This window comes from Polypterus senegalus, chromosome 18 (assembly GCF_016835505.1).
Source record: "Polypterus senegalus isolate Bchr_013 chromosome 18, ASM1683550v1, whole genome shotgun sequence".
NCBI lineage: Eukaryota > Metazoa > Chordata > Cladistia > Polypteriformes > Polypteridae > Polypterus > Polypterus senegalus.
The window spans coordinates 85802345-85814986 of NC_053171.1; the positions used below are offsets into that span (position 1 = coordinate 85802345).

Consider the following 12642-nt stretch of genomic DNA (forward strand, 5'->3'; position numbering starts at 1 on the left):
ACACAGACAGAAAAAGAATAATTTTTTATAATAAATTGCACATCCATTTTTCTTCTTGTAGAACCATTACAAATTTATAGATACTACATGTATGACAATAAATTATATATATATATATATATATAATATATATATATAGGAACTCATGTATATATAGATTTGAGCTTTCCTCTTACACTTGTATTTACACATGCAGTTAGTACTGTCATCATGCGGCATTTGGTTAATAACATATACAGTACTCCTAAGTTCACTACAAATGTGTGCCGACATTTTCATTTGGAATACGAGTAAATCCCAAGAACTGAACACAAGTGTTGTGATCATTTTGCATGGATAATTTTGTGGTATTAATATTCACAACTATAATTATTCCATGTTGGAGGTAAGTGAAAAATGGGCACAATGCATCAATTACCAAATAATCGCAACGGCTGGGCAGAGTGATGTCAGCAGTGTTGGCAAGAAGTGGAGCAAACTCAGTCTGCGCAGTTGACAAATACTGCAGAAATGTTGGGACGTTCGAATCAAAGGATAGGCCTAATTACCTGTTATCGGCCCATAAAATAAAGAAGAGAGTATCTAGATCTGATGGGACTGCAGAGCTAACAGAATCGGCTTATTTGAAATCATCGAATTAAAAAAAACAAAAAAACAAAAAACGGAACCAATAGATTATTAAAAAAAATATACAGGTGTGCATGTATAAAACCAAGAGAACACATCAACATTCAAGTGTTAAAAATGTAGCACAATAAAAACTTCCGCCTGGTCATATGCACGCACACACGCACGCACGCACTCTAATTTTGCAGCGCTCCTTCGCCTAAGCCACAGTCAACGCTTCCAGCTTTGTGTATCCACACTCGGCAGCCTCCAAGTCAGTGAACAGTTTGAGAGCCAGGCAGAGGACAGAGCTGTGCACAGTACCACTGACTTGAGCTCAGGCGCAAAGATTTAAGGCAGCTTGTGGATGGTGCAAGGCTACAGAATTGGTCAGGTTTGGGGGGGGACAGCAGCGAGAGGAACTTCAAACCAGTGGGGCAGCTCGCCTCCTCTCAACATTCTCCATCAGCATAGGAAGGAAGGCAATTGATGTGCAGGTAAAAACAAACCTGAGCTGCAGCAACTCAGTCATGAATGAAGTAAAGGTTCACAATACAGCGTCTGGCTTTTGAGAATAGAAGGTCGAAATAAAAGAAGATAAAGAATTGTCTTTTATAATCAACTAGTCTGAACTGGGAAGGAATCAGTTATGCTGCCATTTACCAAGAGACAAAACAGAAGTGCATGCGGCTTTCCTTCTGTCAAAAGGACAGAGTCCACCTTTGTCACATTCTCTTTGCGTAACAGGCAGACGCGGGCAGGGTTAAGAGCTGTCAAAAGATTCAGACTTCATGCTGTATACAAAAACCACCTCTCTTTGTATGCAGGGATGAAAAAAAGAAATAATAAGCTAGAGAGAGCAGAAGCACTTCCGAGTGTGTAAAATGAACACAGCACGCCAGTGTCTTTGGCTTGACATTGGAAATTCAAAGAGCTCAGTAACACGCGAATTGGGCTGCTCAAGCACATCCTCAAATCATCTTCAACTCCTGTTTCATGCAAAAACAATTTTTTTTTTGTGAAGACTTTTGTATAAAACTTTTTTAATTTACAATGGTAAAAACCTGTATGAATGGTACTCCTAAATAATAAAAAATAAATAAATTAAAAAAATTAACAACTGTAACAGTTCAATGCCAACATACTAATACTCATAAGAGCATTTGTTCTCACATAGATAATGAACATAACAGGCAAAGGGCCAAAAACAAAAAAACAATGATGGGAGTCAAACATGAAAATAATCAAAACATTGACGAAATTCCAGTGCTTTTGTAAAGTCTCTGACGGAGTGGCTTTGACTCTAGGAGGCAGGCACAGTGAAAATCCATGTGTTGACAGTCGCATGGAGGAAATGGAAACAAAGAGCAATGTTGTGCACCACGACGATTCCTTTTGCAAGGGTAAGGTAGACTGAGCCTCTTCTCAAGTTTACGCTGCGGCACTGCGATCATCACGATTTGTTAGCGGAGCCTGAGGAGCGGCGCAGTTTCATGGACATGCGGCTCTTGCTAGCACGAGGTGACATTGGTGAGGCTAAGTCGTTCCCGTCTGCCTGTGCTGCTGGACCTTCGACTTGCTGATTCTCTGGGCATGAGCCTGCAGAAACAACACGGGGACAAAGAGAGCAACAGTGAGGATCTTGTGCCACCAGGCACGGGAGCAAGCATCTGAGATACTGAAGACTAACTCATCGTAGAGATGGTCCATGGGGTGACTCGTGCAGAAAGCATGGGGCATGACAAAACTTCAGAGAGGAACTAATGTGCTGAGTCCTGAACAACATGTCAACCCTGCTAAGGGCATTTCAAACATCAAGCCTTTGTTACATTTACAGGCACCAACTTCCCTATGTGGGATGTGGAAGTTACCACAAAGATACTGTAGTGAAAAATGAGAAGAAAAAGGCAATACTTTACTGTCAGTTTAGAACAACTGTCTGTTAATGTGGTGCTGTACTGGCACAGCTTGTCCCTTTAGAACTTTCTATATTTCTGCATAAATATGAGCTAAAACATCATCAGATATTCACTCAAGCCCTAAAAGTAGATAAAGAGAAACTAGTTAAACAAATAAGATACAAATATTATACCTGATCATTTATTTATTAAGGAAAATGATCGAATATTACATATTTGTGAGTGGCAAAAGTACAGGTGCTGGTCATAAAATTAGAATATCATGACAAAGTTGATTTATTTCAGTAATTCCATTCAAAAAGTGAAACTTGTACATTAGATTCATTCATTACACACAGACTGATGTATTTCAAATGTTTATTTCTTTTAATTTTGATGATTATAACTGACAACTAATGAAAGTCCCAAATTCAGTATCTCAGAAAATTAGAATATTGTGAAAAGGTTCAATATTGAAGACACCTGGTGCCACACTCTAATCAGCTAATTAACTCAAAACACCTGCAAAAGCCTTTAAATGGTCTCTCAGTCTAGTTCTGTAGGCTACACAATCATGGGGAAGATAGCTGACTTGACAGTTGTCCAAAAGACGACCATTGACACCTTGAACAAGGAGGGCAAGACACAAAAGGTCATTGCTAAAGAGGCTGGCTGTTCACAGAGCTCTGTGTCCAAGCACATTAATAGAGAGGCGAAGGACAGGACAAGATGTGGTAGAAAAAAGCGTACAAGCAATAGGGATAACCGCACCCTGGAGAGGATTGTGAAACAAAACCCATTCAAAACTGTGGGGGAGATTCACAAAGAGTGGACTGCAGCTGGAGTCAGTGCTTCAAGAACCACCAAGCACAGACGTATGCAAGACATGGGTTTCAGCTGTCGCATTCCTTGTGTCAAGCCACTCTTGAACAAGAGACAGTGTCAGAAGCGCTCGCCTGGGCTAAAGACAAAAGGACTGGACTGCTGCTGAGTGGTCCAAAGTTATGTTCTCTGATGAAAGTAAATTTTGCATTTCCTTTGGAAATCAAGGTCCCAGAGTCTGGAGGAAGAGAGGAGAGGCACAGAATCCACGTTGCTTGAGGTCCAGTGTAAAGTTTCCACAGTCAGTGATGGTTTGGGGTGCCATGTCATCTGCTGGTGTTGGTCCATTGTGTTTTCTGAGGTCCAAGGTCAACGCAGCCGTCTACCAGGAAGTTTTAGAGCACTTCATGCTTCCTGCTGCTGCTGAACTTTATGGAGATGCAGATTTCATTTTCCAACAGGACCTGGCACCTGCACACAGTGCCAAAGCTACCAGTACCTGGTTTAAGGACCATGGTATCCCTGTTCTTGATTGGCCAGCAAACTCGCCTGACCTTTACCCCATAGAAAATCTAATGGGTATTGTGAAGAGGAAGATGCAATATGCCAGACCCAACAATTCAGAAGAGCTGAAGGCCACTATCAGAGCAACATGGGCTCTCATAACACCTGAGCAGTGCCACAGACTGATCGACTCCATGCCACGCCGCATTGCTGCAGTAATCCAGGCCAAAGGAGCCCCAACTAAATATTGAGTGCTGTACATGCTCATACTTTTCATGTTCATACCTTTCAGTTGGCCAACATTTCTAAAAATCCTTTTTTTGCATTGGTCTTAATTGATATTCTAATTTTCCGAGATACTGAATTTGGGACTTTCATTAGTTGTCAGTTATAATCATCAAAGTTAAAAGAAATAAACATTTGAAATACATAAGTCTGTGTGTAATGAATGAATCTAATATACAAGTTTCACTTTTTGAATGGAATTACTGAAATAAATCAACTTTGTCATGATATTCTAATTTTATGACCGGCACCTGTATGTGAACCTCACGGATGATCAGTTAGTTTGAAGGTGAAATTCGAGTCGGGTGTTTTCAATCAATGGGATGCCAATCAGGTGTGAGTGGGCACCCTGTGTTATTTAAAGAACAGGATCTATCAAAGTCTGCTCTTCACAACACATGTTTGTGGAAGTGTATCATGGCACGAACAAAGGAGATTTCTGAGGACCTCAGAAAAAGAGTTGCTGATGCTCATCAGGCTGGAAAATCTCTAAAGAGTTTGGACTCCACCAATTCACAGTCAGACAGACAATGTAGAAATGGAGGAAATTCAAGACCATTGTTACCCTCCCCAGGAGTGGTCAACCAACAAAGATCACTCCAAGAGCAAGGCACACGTGTAATAGTCGGCCAGGTCACAAAGAACCCCAACTGAAGGCCTCTCTCACATTGGCTAATGTTCATGTTCTTGAGTCCATCATCAGGAGAATACTGAACAACAATGGTGTGCATGGCAGGGTTGCAAGGAGAAAGCCACTGCTCTCCAAAAAAACATTGCTGCTCATCTGCAGTTTGCTAAAGATCACGTGGACAAACCAGAAGGCTATTGGAAGAATGTTTTGTGGACGGATGAGACCAAAATAGAACTTTTTGGTTTAAATGAAAAGAGTTATGTTTGGAGAAAGGAAAACACTGCATTCCAGCATAAGAACCTTGTCCCATCTGTGAAACATGGTGGTGGTAGTATCATGGTTTGGGCTTGTCTTGCTGCATCTGGGCCAGGACGGCTTGCCTTCATTGATGGAAAAATGAATTCTGAATTATATCAGAGAATTCTAAAGGAAAATGTCAGGACATCTGTCCATGAACTGAATCTCAAGAGAAGGTGGGTCATGCAGCAAGACAACGACCCTAAGCACACAAGTCATTCTACCAAAGAATGGTTAAAGAAGAATAAAGTGAATGTTTTGGAATGGCCAAGTCAAAGTCCTGACCTTAATCCAATCGAAATGTTGTGGAAGGACCTGAAGCGAGCAGTTCATGTGAGGAAACCCACCAACATCCAGAGTTGAAGCTGTTCTGTACGGAGGAATGGGCTAAAATTCCTCCAAGCCGATGTGCAGGAATGATCAGAAGTTGCCGGAAACGTTTAGTTGTAGTTATTGGGGGGTCACACCAGATACTGAAAGCAAAGGTTCACATACTTTTGCCACTCACAAATATGTAATATTCGATCATTTTCCTTAATAAATAAATGACCAAGTATAATATTTTTGTCTCATTTGTTTAACTGGTTTCTCTTTATCTACTTTTAGGACTTGAGTGAAAATCTGATGATGTTTCAGGTCATATGTATGCAGAAATATAGAAAAGTCTAAAGGGTTCACAAACTTTCAAGCACAACTGTATACTGTGTATATAAATATATATAAGGGTGGCCCACAAACCAAACTGGAGGGTCGCTCGTTTCTAAACATATCTGTATTGTTACTATATACATACGTTTGCGTAGGCATTCTTAACTGACTAAGTGATTAGTAAACAATAAAAAAATTAAATAGAGAACATTCCAGTACTAAGGTGGAATTCCCAGAACATTCTAGGAGTACGAGGAGTGGCAGAAAAGTAGTGAGACTGGCAACACTGCAAGCGACCTGGCAACGCTGCGCTGTTGTCCTTGATAGAGCCGTGTATCAGTACCCTCCCATAGCTCAGTGCGAGTTTCAACTCCTTCCGTTAACTACGTGATTTTTGTGACTGCTATTAGCGAAGTTGTGTTTTTGGTTGTGCGTCACGCAAAATAGAACAGCGGAATTTGGAGCAACGTTGTGCCATTAAACGGCAAGTGTGACGTTTAAAAAGTTAAAACAGGCCTATGGGGAACATTCTTTATCCTGAGCTCAAGTTTTTCGCTGGCACAAATCATTTTTGGAAGGCAGAAAACACGTTGAAGATGAACACCGTTCAGGGAGGACTTCAACTTCGAAAACCAATGAAAACATCGAACGTGTGAACACTCTTGCAAGATCAGACTGTCGTTTAACATTAAGAATGTTGAGTGAACAATTAAATTTGAACAGATTTACCGTTCATCAAATTTTGACTGAACATTTGCACATGCGAAAGGTCTGTGCCAAAATGGTGCCAAAAAACCTCACAATTGAGGAGGACGACAATCGAAAAAACGCATTCCTGTGGTTCCCCAGCCCCCTTATTCACCTGACCTCACTCCGTGCGACTTTTTCCTTTTTCCTAAACTGAAAAATGTCCTCAAAGGACATCATTTCGGGACTTTAGAAAACATCCAAAAGAGTGTAACGGACATGCTGAAGACCATACCAGTTAAAGACTTCCAGCGCTGCTACCAACAGTGGGAACAACGTCTCCATCGGTGTGTAGCTGCCCAAGGGAACTACTTTGAAGGGAATAACATTGATGTTTGAAAAAAAAAAAAAAAACTTTGGTAAATAAAAAATCAGTCTCATTACTTTTCTGCCACACCTCGTAAGTGGAAGTTTCTAGAACATTCTAGTATTAAGCAGGAGCTTCAAGAACATTTTAGTAGCCAAGTAGGGGTAGTGAACGTTACCGCTGAAAGAGAAGTCTTACCGAAAAGTACAATGGAAGGGAACTCAAACAGTTTATTGCTCGACTGGTCACAAACCATCACAAGAATTTTGCAACTTCATCAGAGTGATAATGTTGTAGACCTTCAAGTGAATATCAGCTGTTTGCTCTTTAGCTCAAATGGGATAAAACCTGTCAAGTGGAGTGACCTCTAAATGTTTTTTTTTTTTTTAATCAAAAGTAAACTTTGTTTTAAATACATTAAACAATAAAACAAGCCTTGTGGAGAACCCAAATCTGTTATTTTTATTAGTACCTCCCTAATACACACACATTCTTCAGCAAGTTCATCTGCAGCGCTCATTTTCTGCACTCGCTTATTCTGCTTCATATTTAAAGTATTAGACAAAAGGCAGGAACCAAAAATTAGCCAGAGCACCAGTTTAAGACAAACTGGCCATTGTTTCATTTTTACAAGACTTTCAGTGGGACGACAGGCCAGTTACAAGTGTTTAGCCTTAACAAGAATGCAGAAAGTCAGCAGCAACCACATAAGCTGAATGGCTAAAATACTGCTCCGGTAACAAAGGTGTAAATCAAAGATGAGCTGACAAGCAAGCAGCTACTCCCCTAAGCACATTCATTTTAGACTTGGAATCAAACACTGACCTCATTGGAGGAAATAACACCTCAATATGCAGACACTGGATCTATAACTGGAATCCAATCACCAGAGGCTATGTTTTCTTTTAAAACTAGGTGCATGCATCTCTTCCGTCTCTTTGGAGCAGAAAGCCACTCGCTCACTAGGGAAAAAAAAGCTTGTAAAATTTCTTCGGGCCTGAAAGCTACTCTTCATTGATCCTTGGAACTGGATGCCGTGAACTAGCTTTACGATCTATTGTTTCAAGCCATGCTCTGTGTCAGTAAGTGAACTCAGTCTAGAAAGGCTAAGCAGCAGTCTTTAAGAAGGGAATGTTAATGGCTAAACCTTTGTGCTAGAAAAAGTCACACTTTTAAACCTACAAAGTTTTACGGGAAACAGCAAAGAGCCTAACAGTGTATTGAGAAAGAAAATGCCACACAATGGAAAAAGGACCATGTGGCACAAAAACTGCACCCCAACGCAAGCACAGTTTTCTACTCAAATCTAGGGCAACATCATAACTCCACTCAGCTGTAAAAGGGTTTACCTGAACTAAGATACATCAGAACTCAAAGTAGCTGGTAATGCCGCCAACCAAACTCCTTCTTTCTTATGTTTCTTACTGTGTCAGGCAAAATTCTAGTTTTACAAGCTTACAATTCATTTGGAGACAAAAGGCATTGAATACGAACATAAGGGTTTAGTCCTCTCTCATAAGAGGTTGTGCATTAGAGCAAGGGTGGGATGATGTGAGGTCATACTAAAATTCCAAAAAGCTTGTATAACAAAAAACAAATCTAGAAAACCTGTAAACAAAATATAAAGCAGCCAACCTCTTCCTTGCTATTTGCTCGTCTTTCTCTATTCTGTCACACAGATCCTGCGTTTTACCTTATTTCAATAACAGTTGGGTATATTTGGAAATTGTATTATTCTATTTCTTAAATAAGTATGCTTTAGTTACCTTGATTCAGAAACTCTACCCTAAACAGAAAGGCAAGAACAAGAAAGCAGGAGCCTTATGGAATTATCTTAAAAAGTACTAGCCTTGCAAAATGCAAAACTGACTGATTAACACTAACCCTAACTTTAACCCTAATTTAACTTATTAATATAAAATGTTTATCTAAGCAATGTGAGAGCGCCCAAAAAAAAGTGGACGACTGAGAATGTGCAAACTCCACACAGACAATGATCCAGTTATGGACTGAACCCAAGTCCCAGCACTAAAATTTGTGCCATCATGACACTCCACAGTACACTTAATTCTAAATAAAACAAAACCGCACATTAAATTTTCAACATATGTGCATTGTTGTTTCTTATTAAACATGCATAATCAGCAGAAGAATTGAAATACATATATACAGTTAGGTCCATAAATATTTGGACAGAGACTACTTTTTTCTAATTTTGGTTCTGTACATTACCACAATGAATTTTAAATGAAATAACTCAGATGCAGTTGAAGTGCAGACTTTCAGCTTTAATTCAGTGGGTTGAACAAAACGATTGCATAAAAATGTGAGGCAACTAAAGCATTTTTTTAACACAATCCCTTCATTTCAGGGGCTCAAAAGTAATTGGCCAATTGACTCAAAGGCTATTTCATGGGGAGGTGTGTTCAAGTCCGTCATTATGTCATTCATTATCAATTAACAGATAAAAGGTCTGGAGTTGATTTGAGGTGTGGTGCTGGCGTGTGGATGATTTTGCTGTGAACAGACAGCATGCGGTCAAAGGAGCTCTCCATTCAGGTGAAAGAAGCCGTCCTTAAGCTGCAAAAACAGAAGAAACCCATCCTTGAAATTGCTACAATATTACGAGTGGCAAAATCTACAGTTTGGTACATCCTGAGAAAGAAAGCAAGCACTGGTGAACTCAGCAACGCAAAAAGACCTGGACGTCCACGGAAGACAACAGTGGTGGATGATCGCAGAATCATTTCCATGGTGAAGAGAAACCCCTTCACAACAGCCAACCAAGTGAACAACACTCTCCAGGGGTCGGCGTATCGATATCCAAGTCTACCATAAAGAGAAGACTGCATGAAAGTAAATACAGAGGGTACACTGCAAGGTGCAAGCCACTCATAAGCCTCAAGAACAGAAAGGCTAGATTGGACATTGCTAAAGAACATCTAAAAAAGCCAGCACAGTTGTGGAAAAAAATTCTTTGGACAGATGAAACCAAGATCAACCTCTACCAGAATGATGGCAAGAAAAAAGTATGGAGAAGGTGTGGAACAGCTCATTATCCAAAGCATAGCACATCATCTGTAAAACACGGTGGAGTCAGGCAGTGTGATGGCTTGGGCGTGCATGGCTGCCAGTGGCACTGAGACACTCGTGTTTATTGATGATGTGACACAGGACAGAAGCAGCCGAATGAATTCTGAGGTGTTCAGAGACTTACTGTCTGCTCAAATCAGCTAAATGACGTCAAATAGATTGGGCGGCGGCGTTTCATGATACAGATGGACAATGACCCAAAACATACAGCCAAAGAAATCCAGGAGTTTATTAAAGCAAGGAAGTGGAAAATTCTTGAATGGCCAAGTCAGTCACCTGATCTTCACCCAACTGAGCAGGCATTTTACTTGTTGAAGACTAAACTTCAGACAGAAAGGCCCACAAACAAACAGCAACTGAAAGTAAAGGCCTGGCAGAGCATTAAAAAGGAGGAAACCCAGCATTTGGTGATGTCCAGGAGTTCAAGACTTCAGGCTGGCATTATATTAGAAATTAACATTTTATTTCCAGTTTTGAGCCCCTGAAATGAAGGGATTGTGTTAAAAAAATTCTTTAGTTGCCTCACAATTTTATGCAATAATTTTGTTCAACCCACTGAAATAAAGCTGAAAGTCTGAACTTCAACTGCATCTGAGTTGTTTCATTTAAAATTCATTGTGGTAATGTACAGAACCAAAATTAGAAAAAAGTTGTGTATACACATGTATCTGCACACACATACACTCATATATATATATATATATATATATATATATATATATATATATATATATATATATATTTATATACACATATATACACATACATTATTTAAATATGTATTTCAAAACACTGTTAAAATGAATACATGAGTAGTAAAAATGTGAATATTTTCTAAATAAGCAAACACAGAATAATATCAAATTTCTAAACTGAGCTTCCATTACAAAGCAATGGGCACAAGGTGAGCACTAACACTAGACAAAATGCTAGTTCCTTGCAAATTGATTCATTATTCACGTAATGCAATTATTTTGAGAATGTAGGAGGAGCCTGGTATTTTTGGAGAAAATCCATAATGACAAACACTTGGCCACTGGTTTGACTAGGAATTATGAAGCAGCAAAAATGATCAACACATCCATCTTAGGGTTTTAAATGCAAATAAAATACGCACATTAAATATCTATGAAGTGCAAAAGTTGTGAAATTGCATTCACATGTCTAGACATCAAACCACCTATATACTGTATAAACTGGGTTGGTGATAGAAAAATAACACACAAGGGCAAAAAAAACAGGGTAGTAATTATATACTTGGAACAAACAAAATTTCTATACATGAACCACTAGTTTTTCTCATGCAGCTTAAAGAGTAAAACATTACCATTCACCCACAGAACTTGTGCACATCATATCCATTGCCTATCCTGGACGCATTCGGGACAAGACTTGAAACAACCCTGGACAAGCATCCAGTAATAGCAGAAAAGCACACAATTTATTTAACATGTTTTCAACGACTTTCAAATTTCCTTATCTTACAGTGGAAAGAGATGCACAGAATGCCCCTATAATATCCATTGCACTCAACATTACTGGACATCATCCACCCCAGGAACTTTACACTTTGGAGCTTTTTAACTAGCAGTGTCATGGAATAGATGAAAGGTGTTTTGAAATCCAGTATTTGTATACAATACACAACCAGTAGGGTTTGTGTGAACTTTAGTGTAAATGTCTTCTAGTTTAGCGTTGTAAATCCTTATAGCACACTGCTTATTTTGATGTCTACAATGACCTAAAAATCCCTTGCAGTCACCAGCATTATACCGGCCACATTTGTAGTGAAATGCGTCAAAAAAATAAAAATTAAGCTTATTTTCTATTTTCTTACCAGTATATATTATTTCCCCAAAATGTTCGGAAATACATTGAATGTCTTCCTTTGCTACAGCAAAAATAATGGATGAACCTTTTTTCGTATAGACAGTTGAGCTGTTAAAAATACGGTTGTGTAGCTGTCTTAATGGGTGTTTTATTTGCCCTTTTATTCCTAATTTGTGTGGTTAATGCTATTTTCATTATTTGAACAAACGTTACATAGTTGCCTTTTCTTCTAAAATATTATACCTGTTGATATATATTAGTCAATAATCCTCCTTACATTTCTTCAAATGACCCAACATTTGCAAATTTATCCCAAGTTTTTTATTCAGTCTTTCTTCAGTAATACAAATTTTGACTTTTTTTTGTTTTTAAAACAAAATGCAGTTTTTGAAAGTTCAATCCACCAAATGACTGTTACAACCATAACAACATTATCATTGCTCATAAAATCAAATAGGCTTCTTATGATGGATACAAGCAATACCAAAAATCATACAGCAATTAAAACAATTATTCATTATAGTTAAGAATTCATGTGTTCTGCTACTTAATGTTGACAATATTATAGCAAAAATCAACTGTGACCATGGTATCACCATTTATATTTCTGAATACATGATTATTTAGAAGCAGTACCATCTATGCTGTGCTCACATTAAATGCCATGCCTTTAGCTTAGTCACCTCTTACGTACAAATTATCAACAGAGTCTCCAGGTTGCAGACAGTGAGACTCAAGACAGACTAAAACATAAGATCAACTGATGTATTAATATAGACACGGCAGTCACTAGGCATTCTGCATCCCTATCTTAGTTTGTAGGCACAAGAGGTGGCAAAAAGTTCAAGAGATCTAAATCAAGTTCCCTTTCAGGGAGGTTCACTCTCACTTTGCTTTTCACCAATCTGGAAGCACTTTGTTGTGAAGCCACTGCAATCTCCGGACCAGCAGCAACCAGCCAAGTGGTGTTCAGC

General features: G+C 39.0%; 1 protein-coding gene across 1 annotated transcript in view; it reads right to left on the reverse strand.

The window, feature by feature from the left end:
- Positions 1–205: 205 nt before the first annotated feature.
- ralgapa1 (Ral GTPase activating protein catalytic subunit alpha 1) overlaps positions 206–12642 on the reverse strand; it is a 239692-nt gene continuing 227255 nt past the window's right edge. The window contains 1 exon segment of the mRNA XM_039741861.1: positions 206–2205. Within this exon segment, the coding sequence (XP_039597795.1) occupies positions 2118–2205 (88 nt within the window). The 3' untranslated portion in view covers positions 206–2117.